The sequence below is a fragment of the Labeo rohita genome, chromosome 5 (genome assembly GCF_022985175.1).
Source record: "Labeo rohita strain BAU-BD-2019 chromosome 5, IGBB_LRoh.1.0, whole genome shotgun sequence".
Lineage (NCBI taxonomy): Eukaryota > Metazoa > Chordata > Actinopteri > Cypriniformes > Cyprinidae > Labeo > Labeo rohita.
In genome coordinates, this window is record NC_066873.1 from 33110373 (window position 1) to 33132274 (window position 21902).

The following is a 21902-nucleotide window of genomic DNA, read 5'->3' on the forward strand; positions in this document are numbered from 1 at the left end:
CCATACTCTGCTTGCTTCCTGGTCCTTACACACACACACACACACACACGCATGTCTGGTTCATTAACTCTGTGGGGACTCTCCATATGCGCAATGGTTTGTATACTGTCCACACTGTATTTTCTATCCCCTTACCCTAAACCTAACCCTTACAGAAAACTTTCTGCATTTTTACTTTCTCAAAAAATGTCATTCTGTATGATTTATAAGCTTTTGTACCCATGGGGACCGCAGGCTGGTCCCCACAATGTCAAAAATGTCAGGTTTTACTATCCTTGTGGGGACATTTGGTCCCCACAATGTAGCAAAAACAAGTACACACACACACACACACCACTTGAACTTAAAATAATCCTTCATAAAGTTTGAAAAGGTTAAACTGAATTATAAGAGTGTTCACAGTGGGCATCATAAAAGCATAAAAGCTGCAAAGCACATTTAACTTAAATCACTTAGTTGAGCACAAGCGTTCTTAGTAAGCATTTTAGTGTGCGGTAAAAAAAAATAGCCTAGAGCGCCATCTGCTGTTAAAAAATAAACTCACAATCAATTCCATTTTTACCAATAAATTTCCATGACTTGAGACAGTATTCATGACTTAATGTTCCATTATTTTCAGTGCTGGGCAGTAACGCATTACTTTGTAACGCATTACTGTAATTTGATTCTTTTTTTTTTAATAATCTGACGCGTTATTTCCAAATGAGTAATTAGAGTATAGTTACAAGCTTGCGTTACTGCTGCGTTACATCATTGCTGACAGAATCTGTTTTATTATCTACAATGTAAAAAAGGTGTTGGCTAGCACACGCGACGTCCTCTACCTGAGACCTACTCTGACTGATAAGTGCCTGTGAAGCGGATTCTACCAATGAAAACAAAGTCAGCATGGGGAGTGGAAAGTACGCGTTCTGTAGCTGGAAATACAATCATTATTTTGAGTTTAATCCTTTCAAAGGAAAGAACATTATAGTGCACTGTCAAAGGGGAAGAAAACCTTTTCAACTGTGAAAAACTCTACATCCATTTTAAAACACCTGAAAGGGCAGCACGGCATATTAAAACTTCTTGCGAATGTACCGGGTGCAGAGAGCAACACACTAACTTCCATTGTCTTCACATGAGTTTCTGCCTGCCCGCAGCCCCGTACCCATACCCGTACCCGTACCCGCCCCCGCCCCCGCCCATCAAGTCTTGTCCTGCGCCGCTCTGTTGCGTAAACGCGTGGCGCGGGAGAAGACTTGATGGGCGAGTGTGGGTGCGGGGCTGCGGGCGGGCAGAGATGCGATGTACGGGATGCAATAGCATAAAATGATTTGCGGGACTCCCGCAAAATAGAAATTCATGTATTGCACAAAAGCAATAAGAACAACTAATATAAACGATTAACACGCGTAAGCATAGGCAAAGTTTCTACACGTGTTTGCAGCGTTAAACAGTGTTGATTTCTGGAATGCAATGAACAATCAGAGAATCCACTCACCGCTCAAAATGCCATGCATTTTGCAACCACGCATGCAGCAGCCTATTGCTTTTAGTAAAAATAACAGCGGTTTGTGAATGTTGATGCTTTAATAACAAATATTTTATCGGGAGTGTTTATGCTGGGATGTTAGGCAACACACAGACTTACTATTTCACGTAAATTTTGTGGATGTACAGAAAAAAGTAATGTAACTAGTAATGTAACTAATTACTTTTGAAATAAAGTAATCAGAACATTAATCAGTAATCAGTAATTTAATTACATTTTCAGAGTAACCTGCCCAACACTGGGCATTATTTTACAATAAGAATAAAAATCTCTTCAAAATATCAACTGTCAGCGCCAACAGCCTTGTGGTTAGCGCGCCGGCATATAGCACAGATGTGCTTGCGGCAACTCAAGTTCGAATCCCGTCTCAAGGTCCTTTGCTGATCCCATTCCCTTCTCTTTGCCCAGTACATTCCTGTCATCTCTCTACTGTCCTGTCCATTAAAGGCACAAAAAAGCCCAAAAATATAACTTAAAAAATAAAATAATAATAATAATAATAATAGCAACAATCTGCACTTATGAGCCCTAGATTTCAGCCTGAGCCCAATCTTATTTACGGCTTTAGGATAATTTTCAGGTCATAGCTCAGAAGCAGGCTGGGCATCAGGCTCGTTTTAGGCTTCCCTCTTATTTTTATATTTTAGATATCCGTCAATTATTATGGTGACGAAAGAAAGACTGCCAAGCTGGTGGAAACAACACAATACTGGGCTACTGCAACTGATAGAGCACCAGCTCTAGTGTCCCCGCCAGCAGCTGTGAGCAAAAATGACGGCGTATTTTAAGTTGTTTCCACTATTATAAGAAAAAAAAAAATGCAAGTGATCATGCTGACGCCTCTGTCCTGCAAAGCGCAACTTTAGCTTTCAATATCACAAATGACTGGATATGCGCCTAGTAGCTTGCATTTATCTAGGTTAAATGTCTGAACTAACACTGTGATTTTTTAAGTGTTTTATATCTACAGATTTTATTTTAGGCAAGTCGTGATGATTTGAGAAGGCTAAATTGATTAAACATAGGCTATGATCAACTCACTGTCTACCGCTGGCCACTCTGTCGTTATAAAACAAAAACTTGAATTTTACAAACAAAAAATGTTTCAAACATATTTCTGAATTAACTTAAGAAACAAAAAGAAATATAACCACTTTGCCATTAAAAACAAAAACTGAACTGTTTTAATACAACAGCAGCTGTCTAATGGAGAAGAGAGAGGGAAAAAAAGGCTCCAGTCAGACTCAGGCCAAGAATTCTGATAAGCTGTTGGACAAGGACCAGGCTAGGGCCTGTATCTGAGGCGCGTGCAGGGCTCTTCTGCACATGTTTGGTACCAAACTCAATTTGGTACTCACAAGTCACTTTGGATTTGACTGAATGCACAGGAAACCGCCTCTGAAGCGTGCAAGTATAATATATGTTTTTTGTGACGATGCAGTAATAACCCCATTAGGCAAGTGACAATTTTGTCAACTGTGCCAAAACACGAGTGAAAGCCTTGTAACGCAGCAGCTCTGGAAGCACAGAATGTGCGCTGATGTAAAGCCGCTTTAAGATGAAGACAAAGAGAGAAGATGTGGTACAGCTAAAACATTCATGCTGTTTTCAAATGACTGATTTGATCTGATAGTGTGTGTATATTTACTCATCTAACTCACATGCTATATTGAATAAATGTGTGCAGGAATTACCCTCTAAAACTTTATGGCCCCCCCCCCTTACACCCTTACACCCTTACAACCTTACAACCCCTGTGCGATGCATCAAGAAAACCTCAGAATCGATCCACGAATCAATTTATCGGTTGATTATGAGTCAGTAATCAGAGATTACGGGTCAGTGTTGGCTTTTTGCACCAAACTTACCGGAAGACTGCTGGAAATTTCCAGAGCCCAGCAAAGTGACGCCCTCTGTCAGCGGTTTGATTTTCTGATCGTCAGAGTCACTGCTCGGCCCACTCTCCAGTTCCTGTCCTCCCACCTCACTTGAGGAACTCCCGCTCTGTCCCGTCATCCTGGCAACTTTGCGGGCTCTTCCCCTGGTCATTCTAACCGTTGACCCTTGGTCCTGGGAGCCCCTTCTTGAAGATGCAGAAGAGGACGATGAGGACGATGAGGATCTTTCTTTGAGATTCCGCTTACGAGTACCTCTGTCAGGAGGTGTGGTTTTAACCAGTCCAAAGAGACGCTGCTTTCTGACTTGCTGGTTTACCTCATCCCCGTCCCAACTGCTACCTACCAAGCCCTCTTCCTCACTGTTTGCCATGGTAGCGGCGGTCTGGAGCAGCACTTCAGGCACCTCATCAGAATCAGAGTCCTCAGGTAAACCAGCATGCTCCGCTGTGGTGCTCGTGTTCGTCCGCCGCCGACGTGGTGTAGTTTTCACACGTGGGGAACGCTTGTTCTCCTCAGATAAAGACAAACTTTTTGGGTCAGTTTGGTCCTCTTCCTCCTCCTCCTCCTCATCTTCTTCCTCCTCCTCCTCCTCTTCCTCGTCATTATTAACACAATAATTTTCCACATCTTCTCCTCTCTCAGTTGTTCCCTCCATTTCCATCCCCTTCTCCATCTCCACCAATGTCCCACTTTCTTCCAGTGCGCCATCTGTCACCCCACTCTTTATTGTTGGTCTGTCAGGTGGTGGATGAATGGAAAGACATGTACTGCTGATGGGTTTTGGGCTGACCGGTACAGGAGTGAGTTTAACCACCAGCTTTTTAGTGACTTCTGGGCTCCGTGATGCCATTCCCTTTTTCCGTCTGCCCTTCGCTTTTGGCTTATGCGTTCCACTGGCACGTTTTGACCCTCTCAGCTCATGGTCCAAGGCTTCCTGCAATTATGAATTTCATAAATTGTTATAATAAATTCATATGAGCATACTAAAATGACAACTGATAATTTAGCTTTGCCATCACAAGAACAAATTAGATTTAAATACAGTTATTTTAAAAATTAATACCATTTCACAATATTATTTTCACTGTATTATTGATCAAATAAATACAGCCTTGCTGAGTTTGAGACTTCATTTCAAAACATCATTAAGAAAAAGATACATATTAAATATTTTGTAATGTTTTGATTATATTAGATATTTTATTGTGTGAGCTAATTTTCCTATTTTTACACCCATTTATCTACACTCAGTTGAAGTTCATTTTTAAACACTAATAAATTTTATTATAAAATTTTATAGCACTTCTAAACGTAATCTGTATCAAATCTCACAGTAAATACCTGCCTAAATTAATTTTTACTAGCATTTGAAATTATTAATTTTAGTTTTGAGTTTTGTTAATTTATTAAAACTTAATTTTTTTGCACATCGGTCTTAACATTGAAACAATAATCATCTTCTTACTGGTGCCTCCCTAATTAAAATATAATAGTTAAGGCACTCATCATTCTTACAGATTAACCTTTAAAAATGTGGTTTAAGACTGAAATTACCTGTAATGCACTGTTGGCGGCTTGCAGATCATCCAGCACAGCGCGGAACATCCTTAGCTGCCCAATTCTCTCCATCCGGTTTCCTTCCCCTTCTCTTTCGCTTTGAACGACTGCCTTGAAGGAATGGCTCAGAGATGTAGTGACATCTACAAACCGCTGCATTCGCTGGTAGAGACCTGCAGAGGGTACCGCCCCCATCAGATAGGCTGCTCCACGACCACCCTTATTAGCCCTCCCCCGGACCGAGTTCGGCTCAGGACGGGAGACGCGTTTCTGAGCCTGCTCCAGGTTCTCTAGAACCGAATCACAGGCCAAAACCAGCTCCACCAAGGGCTCAGGACTGCACACGTAACAGTACCACTTCCTCTCCTCCTCGAGGATGGTGGACAGTTCCTTCCTCCCCAGGTTACGCAGAACACATTTCTTACAGAAGGCATTACTGCAGTAATCACAGCCAATCAGACTGCCTCCCTCTGCACACCACCTGAATGAACAGGGAATTAGAGCACTTACTCTACAGAGCACCAAAAAAAGTGGATACATAGTAGAACCTATCGACTGTGAGATGATATCACAGTTTTCCACCAGTATCAATGTATGATAGCTCAGTGACTTAAGCATTTTCAGCAGTGAATCTTTTGAAAACTTAAAATATCTACTTGAATATATCTTAAAATGTAATTTATTCCTGTGATTTCAAAGCTGATTTTTTTTAGCATCATTACTCCAGTCACATGTTCCTTCAGAAATCATTCTAATAGAATTTTTTCATACTTTTTTGATGAATAGAAAGTTCAGAAGAACAGCATTTATCTGAATCTGAATTTATTTTTATCTGAAATAGAAATCTTTTGAAATATTGTAAATGTCTTGATCATCACTTTTGATCAATTTAAAGCATTCTTGCTAAATAGAAGTTTTAATTTGTGTAACCCCCCATTAAAAAAACAAATAAATAAATAAATAAAGTAAATAAGGGGTGTGACAAATCGATTCGTGGATCGATTCTAAGATCTTCTGATTGCATCGCAATTCTCTTTGGAATCGATTCTGAGATTAGATTTTAACAGCAGATGGTGCTTTAATCTACTTTTTATCCGCACACTCAACCGCTCACTAAGAAGAGAGCTGAAAAGCACTTGTGCGTTCGGCGAAGTCATGTAATTTCACTTTGATTTAGAATGCTTTTATGACGCAAGATTAATGTAAACCGCCTACTGTGAACACTCTTGCAATTCGCTTCAACCTTTTCAAATTGTATGAATGATTATTTTAGGTTCAAGTGCATGTAAGGATTTGGAAACATGCAGTTTCTAAAGCAAGCAGTGCCATCTGCTGTTCAAAACTAAGCTCAGAATTGATTTGAGAAAGAATCGCGACGTGTTTAGAAAATTTCAGAATCAATGCTGAATCATTTCACGATTTGCGAGGCAACGATTTGCGAGGCAACGATTTAGCGTTCCAGCCCTAATATATATATGGCTCCCCTTCATCATCCCATCCATTTACCTGCATTGCTCATCCATTCCCTCTGAATCTTTGCTGATGTCATCACTCATATAATACTTATAACAACTCTACAAGAAAGCAAACAGACATGAAAAATAGCTTGATTAATTTAATAAACTTTACAATTACCTACACAAACACACATTAATGCACAGACTCATATATACATACCTTGCAGATGAGGACTTTTAGCATTGGGTGCCTGTAGACTGAGTCACGCTGGAAATGATTCACCTGCTGACCACACGCTGTGCAGTTTACCCTCTCCATCTCATATCCTCCTAACAGACAAACACAATCAGTACCCCTATACCCTGACACACAAAGCTAAAACATAAAAGTTACACAGAGCTGTTAACAGAGCACCACAGAAAACCTCTGAATTCTCTATTGTGAGAAAGAATACTTTGTATAAGACTGCATGACAAGACTTCAAGGTAAGCTGATAAGCCTTGTCTGGATACTGAATGCTTTGTTTCACTTCTGCTATAAACTTTCAAGGTTGGGTGCTTGGGAACATCTCAGACAGGATATTTTTTTTTCCTGGGAACTCTTATATTTAACAAAAGCATCACTAAACCAAAATCTTATTTCATAATGGAGGTAGTTTTATTTAACAATAACCCTATACAATTCAATTTTAATTGAATAAACCATTTATGCAGGATATAGACAGGTATTTAGACATTATTCTGTGTGTTAAGCTGCAAATGAGAACTGAATTCAGGATCATATGCTGTCTGATAGAAGCCCTAATCAAAGTTCAACTTTATACTTATCTCTTACCTCTGCGTCTGTCAACACCATCTCTGTGCTGCTTGTAAACACGTCTACTGCGGAATTCTGGACCACGGAAATCATCACGAGCTTCATTACCCACCGGCTCCGGCAGCACAAACACCGTTCCTGTGTCAGATAATAACAGGGTTCAAAAACAATTTGTATTCCATTAATGTATTCACTAACAGAAACCATAACAGAAAAAACTTCTTTATGTGGGATTGGTCGTCTGAATCAGCCAAATCAATAAGAGAATGTTAGTGGCACCTTTGGGTAGGATGTTGGTGTCTGGGTCACTGGAGTGGACTGACATTACATCTTCAGCTCCACTCTCAGACGAAGCATCTGACTCGTTCATCCCACTGTGTTTGGTGACAACAGCCGGTTTCCTGTAAAAGTAATGATTTACAAATGAGTTGATGCTGTCAGATCACAGAGAAATTACAGCTTCATCTTAACGTTATTCAAGTCAAACCTTCTCGAACGAGATGACGACAACATTCCCACTTCTGAGGCACCACTGGACTGAAAAGAAAAGATATAAAGCATTTTAAACAAACAAATCTCTAGTATTTTGATAAATAGAGCAAAAAAAAATCTATTTCAGCAATATGAAATGATCACTACAATAAAAGTTCTTATTAATCTATGCAACACAGTACCACAAGAATGAGTCCTATAAACCATTTTTGGTTTTGAGTTACAATACCACCTTCTCACTAGACTGCTTTTACAGCCTCAATGCGTTTATACTCACGTTCTTGAAACATTCTTGAAACTACTTTTAGTTTTCCAACTCGTAAATTTTAAATAAATTCTGAAAGAGTCATCAAAAGCTTAATATGTTAACGTTTAAATGAGAACCAATTATGCTCATTTTTACAATTTGTAATAGAAGTCTCATGTGTCCCCAGAATGTGTCTTTAAAGTTTCAGTTCAAAATACCCCACAGTTCATTTATTATACCATTTTGAAAATGCCTATTTTGAGTGAAAGCAGAAACGCGCTGTTTTCATGTATGCTTCTTTAAATGCAAATAAGCTGCTGTTCCCACCCCCTTTTCCAGAATAGCTCAGATACTCTGCCAAAAAAACAAACGTTTGTTTGGTTTTGATTATCATGTCTATCATGCTGAAATCCTGCGTTTTAAACCATATTACTTTAAACTTCATATATATGGCTTCCTGAGTGCACACGCGAACACAAAGCAGTTGTCACACGGCATGCAAGTACTAAACTAAGTATGTTCTCTTTCACGTCTTATTGCACTTAAACCGTCAAATACACTCAGGTTTGTGTTAAAAACAAACAAGTTACAAAAAAAGTCTTATGTTTGTGAAGGTAAAAAAAAAATCATTTATACAAGATCTGTGTGGCAGCAGCATAATATAAAGTAAATAAATACTAAATTGTCTCCTCTGAGGCTGGGACTCTAAATAGTGTTCTGTGCTCATCTGCGCAGTCAACGACAGAACAGTTAGCATGTTTTGCTTGAACTTTTTCCATGGCGTTAGAACTGGTACACCGTTGACATTGGCAAAAACGTGCAGATTAAGGAGCGGTAATATTATAATAAGATCCCCTTACTACGTCACAGGAGAGCGAAATCTGAGTGGCTCGTTTTTTTCACAAGCTTACAGAAAAAGGCTTACCAAAACAAAGTTACTGGGTTGTCTGTTTTTGGGTTGGCAGACGCACAGAGGACCCGATTATAGCACTCAAACACGGAAAAAGTCAGATTTTCTTGATGTGTCACCTGTATGTCATGTGACCATGGTGTAATTTGTTTATAGCCTATTTTTAGGTTTTTTTTTTACTTCTGCCCATTACATTTAGGCCTGGTTTCACAGAGAGTGCTTTGACTAAGCCAGGATTCAGTTAAGACATTTAAAGGAGAAGTCCACTTCCAGAACAAAAATTTACAGATAATTTACTTACCCCCTTGTCATCCAAGATGTTCATGTTTTTCTTTCTTCAGTCAGTGAGAAATTACATTTTAGGAATTTTCTCCATGTAATGGACTTCAATGGTGCCCCCAAGTTTGAACTTCCAAAATGCAGCTTCAAAGGGTTTTAAAAGATCGCAGCTGAGGAAGAAGGGTCTTATCTAGCAAAATGATCGATCATTTTCAAAACAAATTGACAATTTCTATACTTTTTAAATCTCAAATGCTTGTCGTCTTGTCTCTGTGATCCGCATGCGTAGCCTGTGTAATCCGGGTGAACACAGTTAGGGAATGCTGAAAAACTCCCGTCTCATTTACTTCTTCAACGTCCAAAATCGCTGTTTTACCATTTTTTTGTAAAGGGCATTCGATCTTCTTTGCATGTTCACTGTGTAAACACTGAGTCAGTACGTCTGCAGCGATGTAGGATGATTTTGAAGTTGGGGAAAAAACAAGACGGGAGTATTTCAGCATACCCTAACTGTATTTACCCGGATTACACAGACTATGCATGCGCATCGCAGAGACGAGACAAAATGAGTTTTTCGACATACCTTAACTGTCTTGACCACATTGAACCAGAAAAAAAGAGAGTTCATGCAGACTTAGACATGATGAGGTTAGAAAGTATATAAATCGTCAATTTGTTCTGAAAATGACAGATTGTTTTGCTAGATAAGACCCTTCTTCCTCGGCTGGGATTGTTTAGAGCCATTCAAAGCTGCATTTAAACTGCATTTTGGAAGTTCAAACTTGGGGGCACCATTGAAGTCCATGATATGGAGATAATTCCTTAATTTTTGTCCTCAAGAAACACAATTTCTTATCGACTGAGAAAAGACATGAACATCTTGGATGACAAGGGGGTGAGTAAATTATCTGTAAATTTTTGTTCCGGAAGTGAACTTCTTCTTTAAGTATCTTTTATAAACGTGGCTTAAAAAATAAGATTACTGCTGTGCGTCTGAAGACAAAACAAAGGCACTGATATATTTTAAGATCAGTCATTGCAAGTTTCTTTCAGTCGAAACAGCTCAGACTTACGTTTTAGTAAGGGAGTTCGGCTTTAAAATTCATAAAAATTGTGTTCATTTGTGAAGACTTGTCTTGACGAGCAAAAGATTTTCTTGGTCACAGAGCTTATTTTCTCCTCTTATTCAGAGCCCAGTGGAAACATCCTATTGGCTTTTTGCTGAAGAAACCAACTTCTCAGATGGAAAACAAAAATGTGCCATTCCTGGTGCACTCTAAACAATCTTTACCTGGGCATGAGCCTGCTGCTCCAAGTATTCCTTGGCCGTAGTTCCTATAAATAAAAAAATGACATGAATTTAACCAAAACGGCTTGATTATTTTTGGTCCCATTTCTGATGGTACTGTAATAACTAATTTTTCTTCCATACTGTACTCACCATTCCAGTGTCCAGGTAAAGGAGGTTCAGTCTTGTCTTCTGTGGTTGCTGCCAAGTACTCGTGGAGCTTCCCGATCAGCTCACCTAGCTTACTGCCTCCACCGGCCACCGGCCCGGGTCTGCAAAAAACAAGACACAGCTCATTTCCATGGCAACTACATCCTACTGTAATCCTTTCATGATGCATTAAAAACATTGATAAGCCCTTTATAAATCTACAAAACCAAACTACATACAAGCACAACTGGTGACTATAGAAAGAAGCACACTCGGGCTTCAGTGTGATAGTATTGTAAAGCTTACACTTATAATGAATCAAACAGGGTTCGTAAATCTTTTCCTGAGTTCAGCACCGACTCTTTGTTTGGCTGGTACTGATAAAGTAATAAACTATAAAGTCAAAACGCAATACCTAACAGTACTTTAGATAGGAACGATTAAGCAGAGATTTAATTAGATTTAACAGCGACTGGATTTAAAAGATTTATTGTCGAGAAATATTAACACACACCACAGCTTGTACGTTAGTAAGTAGTGGCAAAGAAAGAAAACGGAGCGCCTTACCTGAGGACTTCGGCAGACATCGCCAACTCGCGCGCTGCGCTTCAACACACCGCCGAGCTTTTAGCACAACCAACAGCAGCGACGCGTTTCGGTTATCGACATAAACTCATATTTAGCAAGCCTTAAAAAACTCAACCAGTTTCACCCGCCATCTTCCCAGTGGAACTTGCGCCAGACAGCTTAAAATGGCGCACCGGAAACTGCGTCCTGTCCGTGACTGACGTAAAGTGATGGCGTCATGACTTAATCGTATTCCGTCATAACTGAAAAGACGACTGCTGCTGGGCAACATGACAGCTTTATTTGTGCACGAAGATAAAAACAGGGTTTACATTCTGATCACAGGAATTATAAAGAATGTACATTTTATTATATAATATTATTGTGTACATGCGAGAAGCGAACGAACGTTTATTGTAAATCCAACATGTTACAAGGACAGTTCATCAATACATATTTGACTTATCAGCAGCATTTGTCTTGGGTATGTATGGACCTTTTCACGGTGGACGCCATATTTAATTTTTCACAAAAGAAAACAGTTTGTTATTAATGAAAATCTCTGTAAATAACTAACAGACAAATCGAAACATTTCAACTTTCAAAACTTTTCATCCAGTTACATTTAGGACAGTCAAGAGTTTTGTTCAAAGGGTTGTAATGTTATGTACCTGGTTGTACGCCTTTCATAAACAACAACAACAACATAATAAAGTTTACGTTTTTCATGTAATGTTTATATGTAATACCCTATAACAGTTTGGAGAATGGATGAACGAATTTGTATTTTAGTTTTAGTTTTAGTTAACAATAAACAACACTGATGGTATTCACTGCAGTCAAAGGTTTTTGAACAGTAAGATTTTTAATGTTTTTAAAGGAGTGTCTTCTGCTCACCAAGCCTGCATTTATTTTATCCAAAGTACAGCAAAAAGAGTCCAATTTTGAAATATTTTTTAGCAATTTAAAATTACTGTTTTCTATGTAGATATATTTTAAAATGTCATTTATTCCTGTGATTTTAAAGCTGAATTTTTTGCATCATTACTCCAGTCGCGTTAACTTTAAGAAATCATTCTAATTTTCTGATTTGCTGCTCAAAAAAAAAAAAAAAAAAAAAAGATTATGTTGAAAACAGCTGATTAAAATTTCTTCAGGTTTCTTTGATGAATAGAAAGTTCAGAAGAACAGCATTTACCTGAAATAGAAATCAATGTTTTATCATCACTTTTGATCAATTTAAAGCCTATAAATAAAGGTATTAATTTCTATGATTTCTTTTCCTCCAGTTGATAAATGATGCTGAAAATTTAGCTTTGATCACAGGAATAAATTACATTTTAAAATATATATTTAAATAGAAGGAAGTTATTTTAAATAGTAAAAATATTTCACAATATTACTGTTTTGCTATATTTTGGATCAAATAAATGCAGGCCTGGTGAGCAGAAAAGACGTCTTTAAATAACAGTAAGAATGTTTAAAAACTTTGGTAGTGTATATTGAGGGACTACAATATCCCTCACAGCCTCATTTTAATTAAAGAAAAATTAAATATGGTATCTTCCTTTAAAAAAGTCCATTAAAGACAATACTTGGAAAAAAAAAACAAGTCTAAAATCAGTCTAAAAGCTGGAGGCTTTTGGAATGTGTTTGAAGAAGCAGTCTGTAAATGTGAAAAATAATCCTGTGACACAGAGGCACACAATCTTCACAATGCGAATGTGCATATCTATGTAGTCGAGTTGGCTCGTGGTGTGTTACCATTACTCTCATAGTCCATCTCTTGATCTGAAACAAGCCCAAGGCCTGTATGACACAGTTGTCTCTCAAGTGCTGTGATTCTCTGCTTCAGTCTGCTTTGAGTCGCTGTGAACTCCCCGAGCAACCGCGCAAATCGTGCTTGCAGAACATCCAGTGAGCCCTCCAGACGTTCAACCTTCTCATCCGTATCCAAGACGAGCAACCCTCCCTGTGCGGCACTTTCATCCAGAAGCCCCTGCTTCCTCAGAATCTCCCTTCCACGCTCCTCCAGGACCTTCTGTGCATCTGGGTATTCGGTTACGGCCTCCATAAGGTCGTCCTTTGAAAGGCAGAAGAGGTCAGAGTAGCCGATGCTGCGAATGTTAGCCGTCCGGCGGTTTCCCATTTTACTACCCTGAATGTTAAGAATGCTAATCTCGCCAAAGCAACCCCCAGCTGTTAGCAATGCAAACTGTGTCACTCCATCGTCAGCAACAACTGCTAACTTTCCCTCTTTAATGATGTACATCTCTTTTCCAATGTCTCCTTTTCGGCAGATGTAGTCGCCAGGACTGTACACTTGGGGACGTAACTTTAAAACCAGTTCTACGAGCAGCCCAGCCTCACAGTCTTGAAAGATGCGAACTTTCTTCAAAGTAGATAAATGAACATTGATAGCAATTTCCGCACGTAGCTTGTCAGGAAGATTCTTTAAGACTTCTTGTTCATCCACCGCTTTCTGATTCGTCCACAAGTAGTCGAACCATTTGATGACACGTGTCTCAAGATGGCGACTGACTTTGCGGAAATGCATGTAATGTTTAATAGCATCAATCCGTCCCTGGAACTCTGCCCGTGTGGCGTTCATGTTGGAAATCATGGAACCCACGTTACCCACAATAGTGGCAAAAATCAGGACTCCGACAAGAAAATCAAACACCACAAACACATATTCCTCGTCCCGTACGGGTGGTGGCATCTCACCAATGGTGGTGAGTGTCAGTGTGGACCAATAGAAGCAGTATATGTAGCTCCGCCTCAGAGCTCCTTCCTCTGTGGATGAGATGTTGGGATAAACCCACTGATCTGAGCCAAAACCTAAAGACTTCGAGATGGCATAGAAGATGCAGGCATTCCAATGGATAATAACCAGAATGTAGAGAACCAAGTTCCAGATTCGGAAGATGTTTGGGTAGTTGGTTCTTGTCTCTGTCCGATTAAAGAACTCAAACATACGAGAGAAGCGCAGGAGCCGGTTGAAGCGTAGCTGGGGTGTGTTGATGCCAACAATGATGTACGCCAGGTCCGTGGGGAGGATAGAAATAACGTCCAGTTTGAACTGAAATGTATGAATGTAGCTGTCTCTGAGTTTCGCTAAGTCTTTCACTAGAAGTCCTTGCTCCAGGTAACCTGGAAGAGCATAAAATGCTTTGTAAGAGGCAGTTCAATAACACAAAAGTTATTCTGCTTCCAAGATGCTTGATATTGTTTGAGCCAGAGTAAAGAACTGACAATATATTTGCTAAATTGTCATATACAGTTGAAGTCAAAAGTTTGCATACACCTTGAAGAATCTGCAAAATGTTGTTTTATCATAGAAAATGCATGTTATTTTTTTTATTTAGTACTGACCTGAATAAGATATTTCACATAAAAGACATTTACATATAGTCCACAAGAGAAAATAATAGCTGAATTTATAAAAATGATCCCGTTCAAAAGTTTACATACACTTGATTCTTAATACTGTGTTGTTAGCTGAATGATCCAGAGCTGTGTTTGTATTGTTTTTAGTGATAGTTGTTCATGAGTTTGTCCTGAACAGTTAAACTGCCCACTGTTCTTCAGAAAAATCCTTCAGGTCCCACAAATTCTTTGGTTTTTCAGCATTTTTGTGTATTTGAACTCTTTCCAACAATGGCTGTATGATTTTGAGGTTCCATCTTTTCACACTGAGGACAAATGAGGGACTCATATGCAACTATTACAGAAGATTCAAACACTCACTGATGCTCTAAAAGAAAAAATGATGCATTAAGAGCCAGAGGGTGAAAACTTATGAACAGAGTGAAGATGTGTGCATTTTTCTTATGTTGTCAAAATATCATAGTTTTTCATTTAGTACTGCCCTTCAGAAGCTACAGAAGACACATGAAGACAAAATAAGTTCAGTTTAACCCTGATCTTCAAATTCAAAAAGTTTTCACCACTCGGCTCTTAATGCATTGTGTTTCCTTCTGGAGCATCAGTGAGTGTTTGAACCTTTTGTAATAGTTGCATATGAGTTCCTCAGTTGTTCTTAGTGTGAAAAGATGAATCTCAAAATCATACAGTCATTCTTGGAAAGAGTTTAAATACACAAAAATGCTGAAAAACCAAAGAATTTGTGGGAACAGTGGGCAGTTTAACTGTTCAGGTCAAACAAGGGACTCATGAACAACTATCACTTAAAACACAGCTGTAGATCATTCAGGTAACAAAGTATTAAGTGTATGTAAGCTTTTGAACAGTGACATTTTTAACTATTATTTTCTCTTGTGGACTATATGTAAATGTCTTTTATGTGAAATATCTTATTCAGGTCAGTACTAAATAAAAAAATAACATGCATTTTGTATGATCCCTCTTATTTTGGTAAAATAATCCACATTTTGCAGATTCTACAAGGTGTACATAAACTTTTGACTTTACAGTTATATTTATTTTGTAATTAAATTACATAACGACATTACATGTAACTATAGTTACTCCCCAACACTGTAAATCAGGAAATTTAATTATGTGTATATATACCCGTCCTTAGCCGCATGCATGAATCCAGTATGTAGACAACGTCACACAAATAGTCAAACACCAGCCAGACAATAGGATTCTCAGTCTGCATCTGATCAAAACATGCTCTGTACACACAGAGGAAGAAAGAAAAGGAACATGAGATGCATAATTACTGTATATAGATAACCAGCACATACACACATCTGTACAGTTAGTCAAGCAGGGGTTTCAGAGGGCTGTTCTGTTTGTGTAAGACTGACAGGCGTAACGAAAGAACCTTGCAACGCTGTAGCAATTAGTTACGCCAGGAAACAAACACGCCAACACAGGGGACTGTGCTTTCTTAATGGTTTATTAGGTGCACATTAATGAAGGGTAATGATGAATATGAAAAAGAGAAAGACTAGGTGAAAAGTCACACCTTGCCACAAGCAGTACCCAGTTATAAAGCACAGCAGCGGCGATGAAGAACAACCAGTAGTAGTAAATATCATCAGAGGCAGAAACTATAAATGTCTCCCATTGCTTCCTGTGAAACAGCACAAATTTGTAGCGTAAGTTAACAGATTTATTCTGTCTGTATGCAGATTAGTCATTCATTTGTCATTCCATTTTTGAAAAAACAATAAATAAAATGTATCTGTGTCACAACTGTAATATTACTTTGTGTTTCCCTTCGTGTTTCCATTGGCGTCCGGTTGGTTGTTGCTCCTTCGACTGGGTGGAGCTCGTACTTCAGGTCCCCGGAATCTCTCTAGGAAGGAATCGGGTCTCTCCTCCTCTTCTATCAGACTCCTGTGTGCCCAGTCTCTCAGAGTCACCACCAGACTCACCAACCTGGCAACACAAGAGAGAAAACTGTTATCCAGACTTGTGCGAATGTGTATGCGCATGTTTGGAATTGGATAGATCCTGAACCTGGACAGGGCTCCTCTTCCTCTAAAGGAGTTTCTGGACAGTGCATCCTGAGGCTCTAGGGCAGCTACTCGCTGCAGCTCCGATGAGGTGTCATCACATGCAGACTGCGACCTGATAGAGTAACAAAAATAAGGAGACAGAACATATAAGCAAGAAATGTGTTTACAGTTAATTTGCAATATTTTGAAGAATCACACACACGTATTTTATATTAATATGGTGAATTCCAGTCAAATATTTTGTGCTGAATATGACTTAAGCTATATTGACAGCACGTGTGGTTAAATTATTTTGAAAGGACAGTTCACCCAAAAAAGAAAATTCTGTCATCTATTACCCTCATGTTTTCCAAACCCATAAGACCTTCGTTTATCTTCAGAATACAAATTAAGATATTTTTTATGAAATCCTAGAGCTTTTTAACACTGCATAGACAGCAACGCAACTACCACTTTCAAGGCACTGAAAGGTAGTAAAGACTAAAATAGTCCATGTGACATCTGTGGTTCAACCTTAGTTTTACGAAGCTACGAGAATAAAAAAAAAAAAATAATAATAATAATGACTATTCAACAATTTCTTTTCTTCTGTGTCAGTCTTTTATGTACGTACCACAACGCATGACTATTTTAACAATGTCCTTACTACTTTTCTGGGCCTTGAAAGTGGTAATTGCGTTGCTGTCTATGCAGGGTCAGAAAGCTCTCGGATTTCATAAAAAATATCTTAATTTGTGTTCCAAACGAAGGTCTTGCAGGTTTAGAGTGACATGACAGTGAGTAATTAATGAGAATTTTTATTTTTGGGTGAACTAACACTTTCATTTTATTCAAAGTCAGTAAAACAAAGGAAGACAGCGGTAATGTACACTACCATGCAAAAAATTGTGGGTTTGTATTTTTAATGCTTTTGTAGGAAGTCTCACTATTTAAAAATATAGTAATTTAAAATAACAATTTAATATAATTTCATCTAATCATTCTAATACACCGATGCTCAAAAAAAAATATATATATATTATTATCAATGTTGATAACAGTTGTCCTGCTTAATATTTTAATGGAAACCAGGATTATTTAATGAATAGAACATTCAAACAAACAGGATTTAATTGAAATAGAAATAATTCTCTCTCTCGCTCTCTATGACCCTGAACCACAAAACCAGTTGTAAGTAGCACGGGTATATTTGTAGTAATAGCCAACAATAATTTATGCCAAAAATCATTAGGATATTAAGTAAAGATCATGTTCTATGAAGATATTCAGTACATTTCCTTCCGTAAATATATCAAAACTTAATTTTTGATTAGTTATATGCATTGCTAAAGACTTAATTTGGACAACTTTAAAAAACAATTTTCTCAGTATTTTGATGTTTTTGCACCCTCAGATTTTCAAATAGTTGTATCTCACCCATATACCGTCCTATTCTAACAAACCATGCATCAATGGAAAGCATATTCAGCTTTCAGATGATGTATAAATCTCAATCATAAAAAAATGTACCCTTATGACTGGTTTTGTGGTCCAGTGTCATCTATTACTTTTAATGGTTTTATCATTGCAGAGATGGAAAAACAAGACTTCATACAAACACACACAGTCACTGACCTGCTAAGCGCACTCTCTGCTCGGTCCTGCTCGTCCTCTTGACTGTGCACAGAGAGACGATGAGAGCAGGGAGATCCCTCAGCAGCTGACTGGCCCGTCATACTGTACAAACAACAAACACACACACCTTTGTTAACATACCATAGACTAACAATAATAATAAAAACAATATTTATGTAATTTATGAACAATTTTTAAAAATAAATAATACGACGTCTCCAATGGGATATTTGTTAGAATTATCTAACTTTTGTGGACATCCCCAGTTGGGCCTATTTAATCCCCAAAGGTGTTTCTGCGATCTCGTCACTTCATGTGCCATTACATTCCACTGACACTCGCTAGATTTCAACAGAACGTGTCTCTTCAGATTTCGCAAGAGCGCATGGAGTCAGTGGTGAAGTGCAGAGGGACAGCAGGTCAGGGGAGTTACCAACAAACACTTCTCACCTGGGATTGTGGTCACTATGACAATCACCTCAGCTTACCGTAAGATATAGACAGAACAGGGAGAGAGGGACATCGACAGATTTAATAACTACTGCTTCAAAACTGGACTGAAGAACAATCTCATGGTTAATGATGGAACGGCTTTAGGGAATGATGGATGGATGGTTTAACGAATGGATGGATGGACAGATGGTGCCATGTCTAGATCAATGTTAACAATGTTTTTTGTTAATTGTCTCATCATTAAAGAAACACAGTACACAGAGTGACACACAACTCTTCCCAGAGGACAAACACACAGAGCTAATGTCTCACGAGAAATCATGGTTGCTAACACAAGTTCTTCAGACACACACACACACACACACACATACATACATACACCCATGCTGCTGGAGATTTAGTTTTATCTTAAGTACAGATCATTGTCCTCCTTAACTGAAACACATTTGAAGAATTTTTGAGAATATACATATATATATATTTTTTAATATTTGTACTGTAATTAACAATAAGAGCTTTAAAGAAGCTTAAATTAAGTATTTGTTAAAGAAAAAACACTTTTTAGAATTTTAGAAAATATATTATAATCTATGAATATTTTTATATAAAATAGTATAAATACAATAAAGAATGTATACATTTTATAATATAAATCATTCAAAGTAATATTAAAGGAACCACGTTATACCTCACTGTCAATAAAAAACTCTGTATATAATAACTTATGTGTTTATAAACTTATGCATAAGAGATTAGAGATGTGTGTGAACCTTTTTGTATGTCTAAGACAAAATCCCTGACTCACCTTCAGCTGCTCCACTTCTTTAGGATCCCAAAAAACTCCATATTAATGTTGGTCCATATTACATCCTTGTGCTCTACGAGAAACACACAAAGCGTGTTTCTGATTTTCATACTAGTTTAGAAATGTACAGCTGTCTATGTACTCTGTGTAAATAAGAGAATATCATGAACAGTCAGTCCATCTCACTAGTGTGGAAGTCACTCCAGCAAAAGAGGCAGAGAGAGAGACAGCGGGTGAGACAGAAAGGCTGGGTATGCAGGGGCAGGGCAAAAGAGAATGGGAGGAGAAAAATGAGAGATGGTCACGTAAATTAGTAACATTTTCTTGAACAGTATAGGTGCAAAATGCACAAAAAGTCAGTATGTTTTAATGTTTTTTAAAGAAGACCCTTATACTCACCTAAGCTGCTTTTGTTTGATCAAAAATACAGTAAAAACAGCATTATTGTGTAATATTATTATATATGCAGTTTACACGACCCTCCATAAGTTTGGAAACACCCCTGGCAAAGTGTGGTTTTGGACAATATCAGCATAAATCCTTATCAGTTTTTGGTGCAAATACCTTAATGTAACTTGACATTATCTTTGAAGACCAGCAATAATAATTTTCATTTTGATTACATAATAATGGTATATATACATGTCAAAGTCAGACACGCCCATTTGCCAGCTGTGATGCCTGGTTACTGGTTTAAACTTGGCCCAGGTTTTTAAAAGATTTTTGGGTCAGCACACCTTAAAAGCTTCAACAATTGATTGCCAATTAAGTTTACAATACAATGAATTTAGGCCCAGATTATGCAGAGCTGTAATAGCTGCTAATGGTGGATATTTTGATGAATCGAAAATGTAATTTTTTTCAAAGTATAAACTGTTTATGTAAAAAAAAAAAAGTTTTCATAGTTTGTGTTGTCCCTTATCAGTGCAAAATTGTCACAAATTAAAAAGGACTCATGCCAATATTGTCCAAAACTCCACTTTTCTAGGGCGTTTCCAAACTTTTGGAGGGAAGTGTATGTAACATTTCTGTTTTCTATTTGATATATTTTTTAAATGTAATTTATTTCTGTGATGGTAAAGTTAAGCCTTCAGAAGCCATTGCTCCAGTCTTCAGTGTCACGTGATCCTTCAGAAATCATTCTGTAATTCGGCGCTGATTTGGTGCTCAAGAAACCTTTATTTAACTGACAAAAGTTTAAAGAAGAGATCTCCAGTGTTTTCACTGACGAACATCGTTGTATTTTGTAAATAACAAATTTAGATTTAGATTTAGATTTGTCAGTTAAAGGTAGTGTAGGCAGTTTCTGCATGACTAGTGCCACCGACTTCTCTTAAACATGCAGAGACAGATCCTTAAAGGAGTAGTTCACTTCCAGAACAAAAATTTACAGATAATGTACTCACCTCATTGTCATCCAAGATGTTCATGCCTTTCTTTCTTCAGTTGTAAAGAAATTATGTTTTTTGAGAAAAACATTTCAGGAATTATCTCCATATAGTGGACTAACATGGTGCCTGCGAGTTTGAACGTTCAAAATTTCAAGGCAGCTTCAAAGGGCTCTAAATGATCCTGAGGAATAAGTATGTCATCTAGCAAAACGATTGGTCATTTTCTAAAAAAAAAAATATGACAGTTTATATACTTTTTAACCTCAAACGCTTGTCTTGTCTAGCTCTGCGTGAACTGTGTATTCTGGTTCAAGACAGTTAGGGTAGGTCAAAAAACTCCCATCTCATTTTTGCCTCCAATTTCAAAATCATCCTACATCACTGCAGAAGTACCGACCCAGTGTCTACAAAGTGAACATGCATATATTATATACTTTGTAACCTTAAATGCTTGTATTGTCTAGCTCTGCCATATGCATGTGCATTCTGTGTAACTTGGGTCAATACAGTTAGTGTATGTCGAATAACTCCCATCTCATTTTCTCCTCCAACTTCAAAATCGTGCTACATCGCTGTTTTAGCTTTTTTTGTAAAGGGCATTTGAACTTCTTTGCGTGTTCACTTCGTAACACTGGGTCGGTACTTCTGCAGCAAAGTAGAATGATTTTAAAATTGGAGGAGAGAATGAGAAGGGAGTTTTTCAACATACCCTAGAACTGGAGAATTGGAGGAATGATGCCAGTTAAATAGGGTTCGTCATATAATTAAGAAAATTAGCACCAGGTGCCATATCAACACCAATAACTTGGAGGTATCTGTAAGTGTTCTTTAATTTTTATCAGAGTTCTTTTTCAAATATCTCATTTAAGTTTTTTATACTGTGCTTCAGAGTACAATTATTTTATTAAATCTGCATAAAGAACTGCCCTTATACTTCAGATAACTTCAAATAGGACTAAGCAGTGGCCTTGAAATGAAGGAAATTAGATAAAGAGTGATTTAAATGAA

At 37.9% G+C, this 21902-nt stretch overlaps 2 protein-coding genes across 3 annotated transcripts in view; both read right to left on the reverse strand.

Annotated features, from left to right (window-relative positions):
* The window catches only part of LOC127165052 (transcriptional regulator ATRX-like), a 31751-nt gene extending 20356 nt beyond the window's left edge, over positions 1 to 11395 (reverse strand). For both annotated transcript variants that reach the window (XM_051109324.1, XM_051109323.1), the window contains exons 1-10: positions 11197 to 11395; positions 10633 to 10751; positions 10483 to 10526; positions 7751 to 7800; positions 7543 to 7664; positions 7282 to 7401; positions 6667 to 6776; positions 6496 to 6563; positions 4987 to 5470; positions 3403 to 4366 (exon numbers count right to left, since the gene is read on the reverse strand). In XM_051109324.1, coding sequence (XP_050965281.1) covers positions 3403 to 4366; positions 4987 to 5470; positions 6496 to 6563; positions 6667 to 6776; positions 7282 to 7401; positions 7543 to 7664; positions 7751 to 7800; positions 10483 to 10526; positions 10633 to 10751; positions 11197 to 11216 — 2101 coding nt within the window. In that variant the 5' untranslated portion in view covers positions 11217 to 11395. The remainder of the gene's footprint in view (positions 1 to 3402; positions 4367 to 4986; positions 5471 to 6495; positions 6564 to 6666; positions 6777 to 7281; positions 7402 to 7542; positions 7665 to 7750; positions 7801 to 10482; positions 10527 to 10632; positions 10752 to 11196) is intronic.
* Positions 11396 to 11512: 117 nt separating this feature from the next.
* cnga2b (cyclic nucleotide gated channel subunit alpha 2b) lies at positions 11513 to 19703 on the reverse strand. Its single transcript, XM_051109333.1, has 7 exons — positions 19504 to 19703; positions 18246 to 18347; positions 16633 to 16743; positions 16378 to 16551; positions 16136 to 16243; positions 15733 to 15839; positions 11513 to 14349 (listed from the first exon to the last, which is right to left on the reverse strand). Exons 2-7 carry the CDS (start codon positions 18344 to 18346, stop codon positions 12929 to 12931), a joined length of 2022 nt encoding a protein of 673 aa, XP_050965290.1. The 5' UTR covers position 18347; positions 19504 to 19703; the 3' UTR covers positions 11513 to 12928.
* Between the last annotated feature and the right edge of the window lie 2199 nt (positions 19704 to 21902).

Bases quoted from the DNA above. Each gene is read 5' to 3' on its own strand.
- cnga2b (XM_051109333.1), bottom strand. From the start codon at position 18,346: ATGACGGGCCAGTCAGCTGCTGAGGGATCTCCCTGCTCTCATCGTCTC. The intron at 16,744-18,245 runs GTCAGTGACTGT...TTACTCTATCAG, and splicing joins GCAGAGAGTGCGCTTAGCAG to GTCGCAGTCTGCATGTGATG. The intron at 14,350-15,732 runs GTATATATACAC...ATGCTCTTCCAG, and splicing joins ATGCATGCGGCTAAGGACGG to GTTACCTGGAGCAAGGACTT.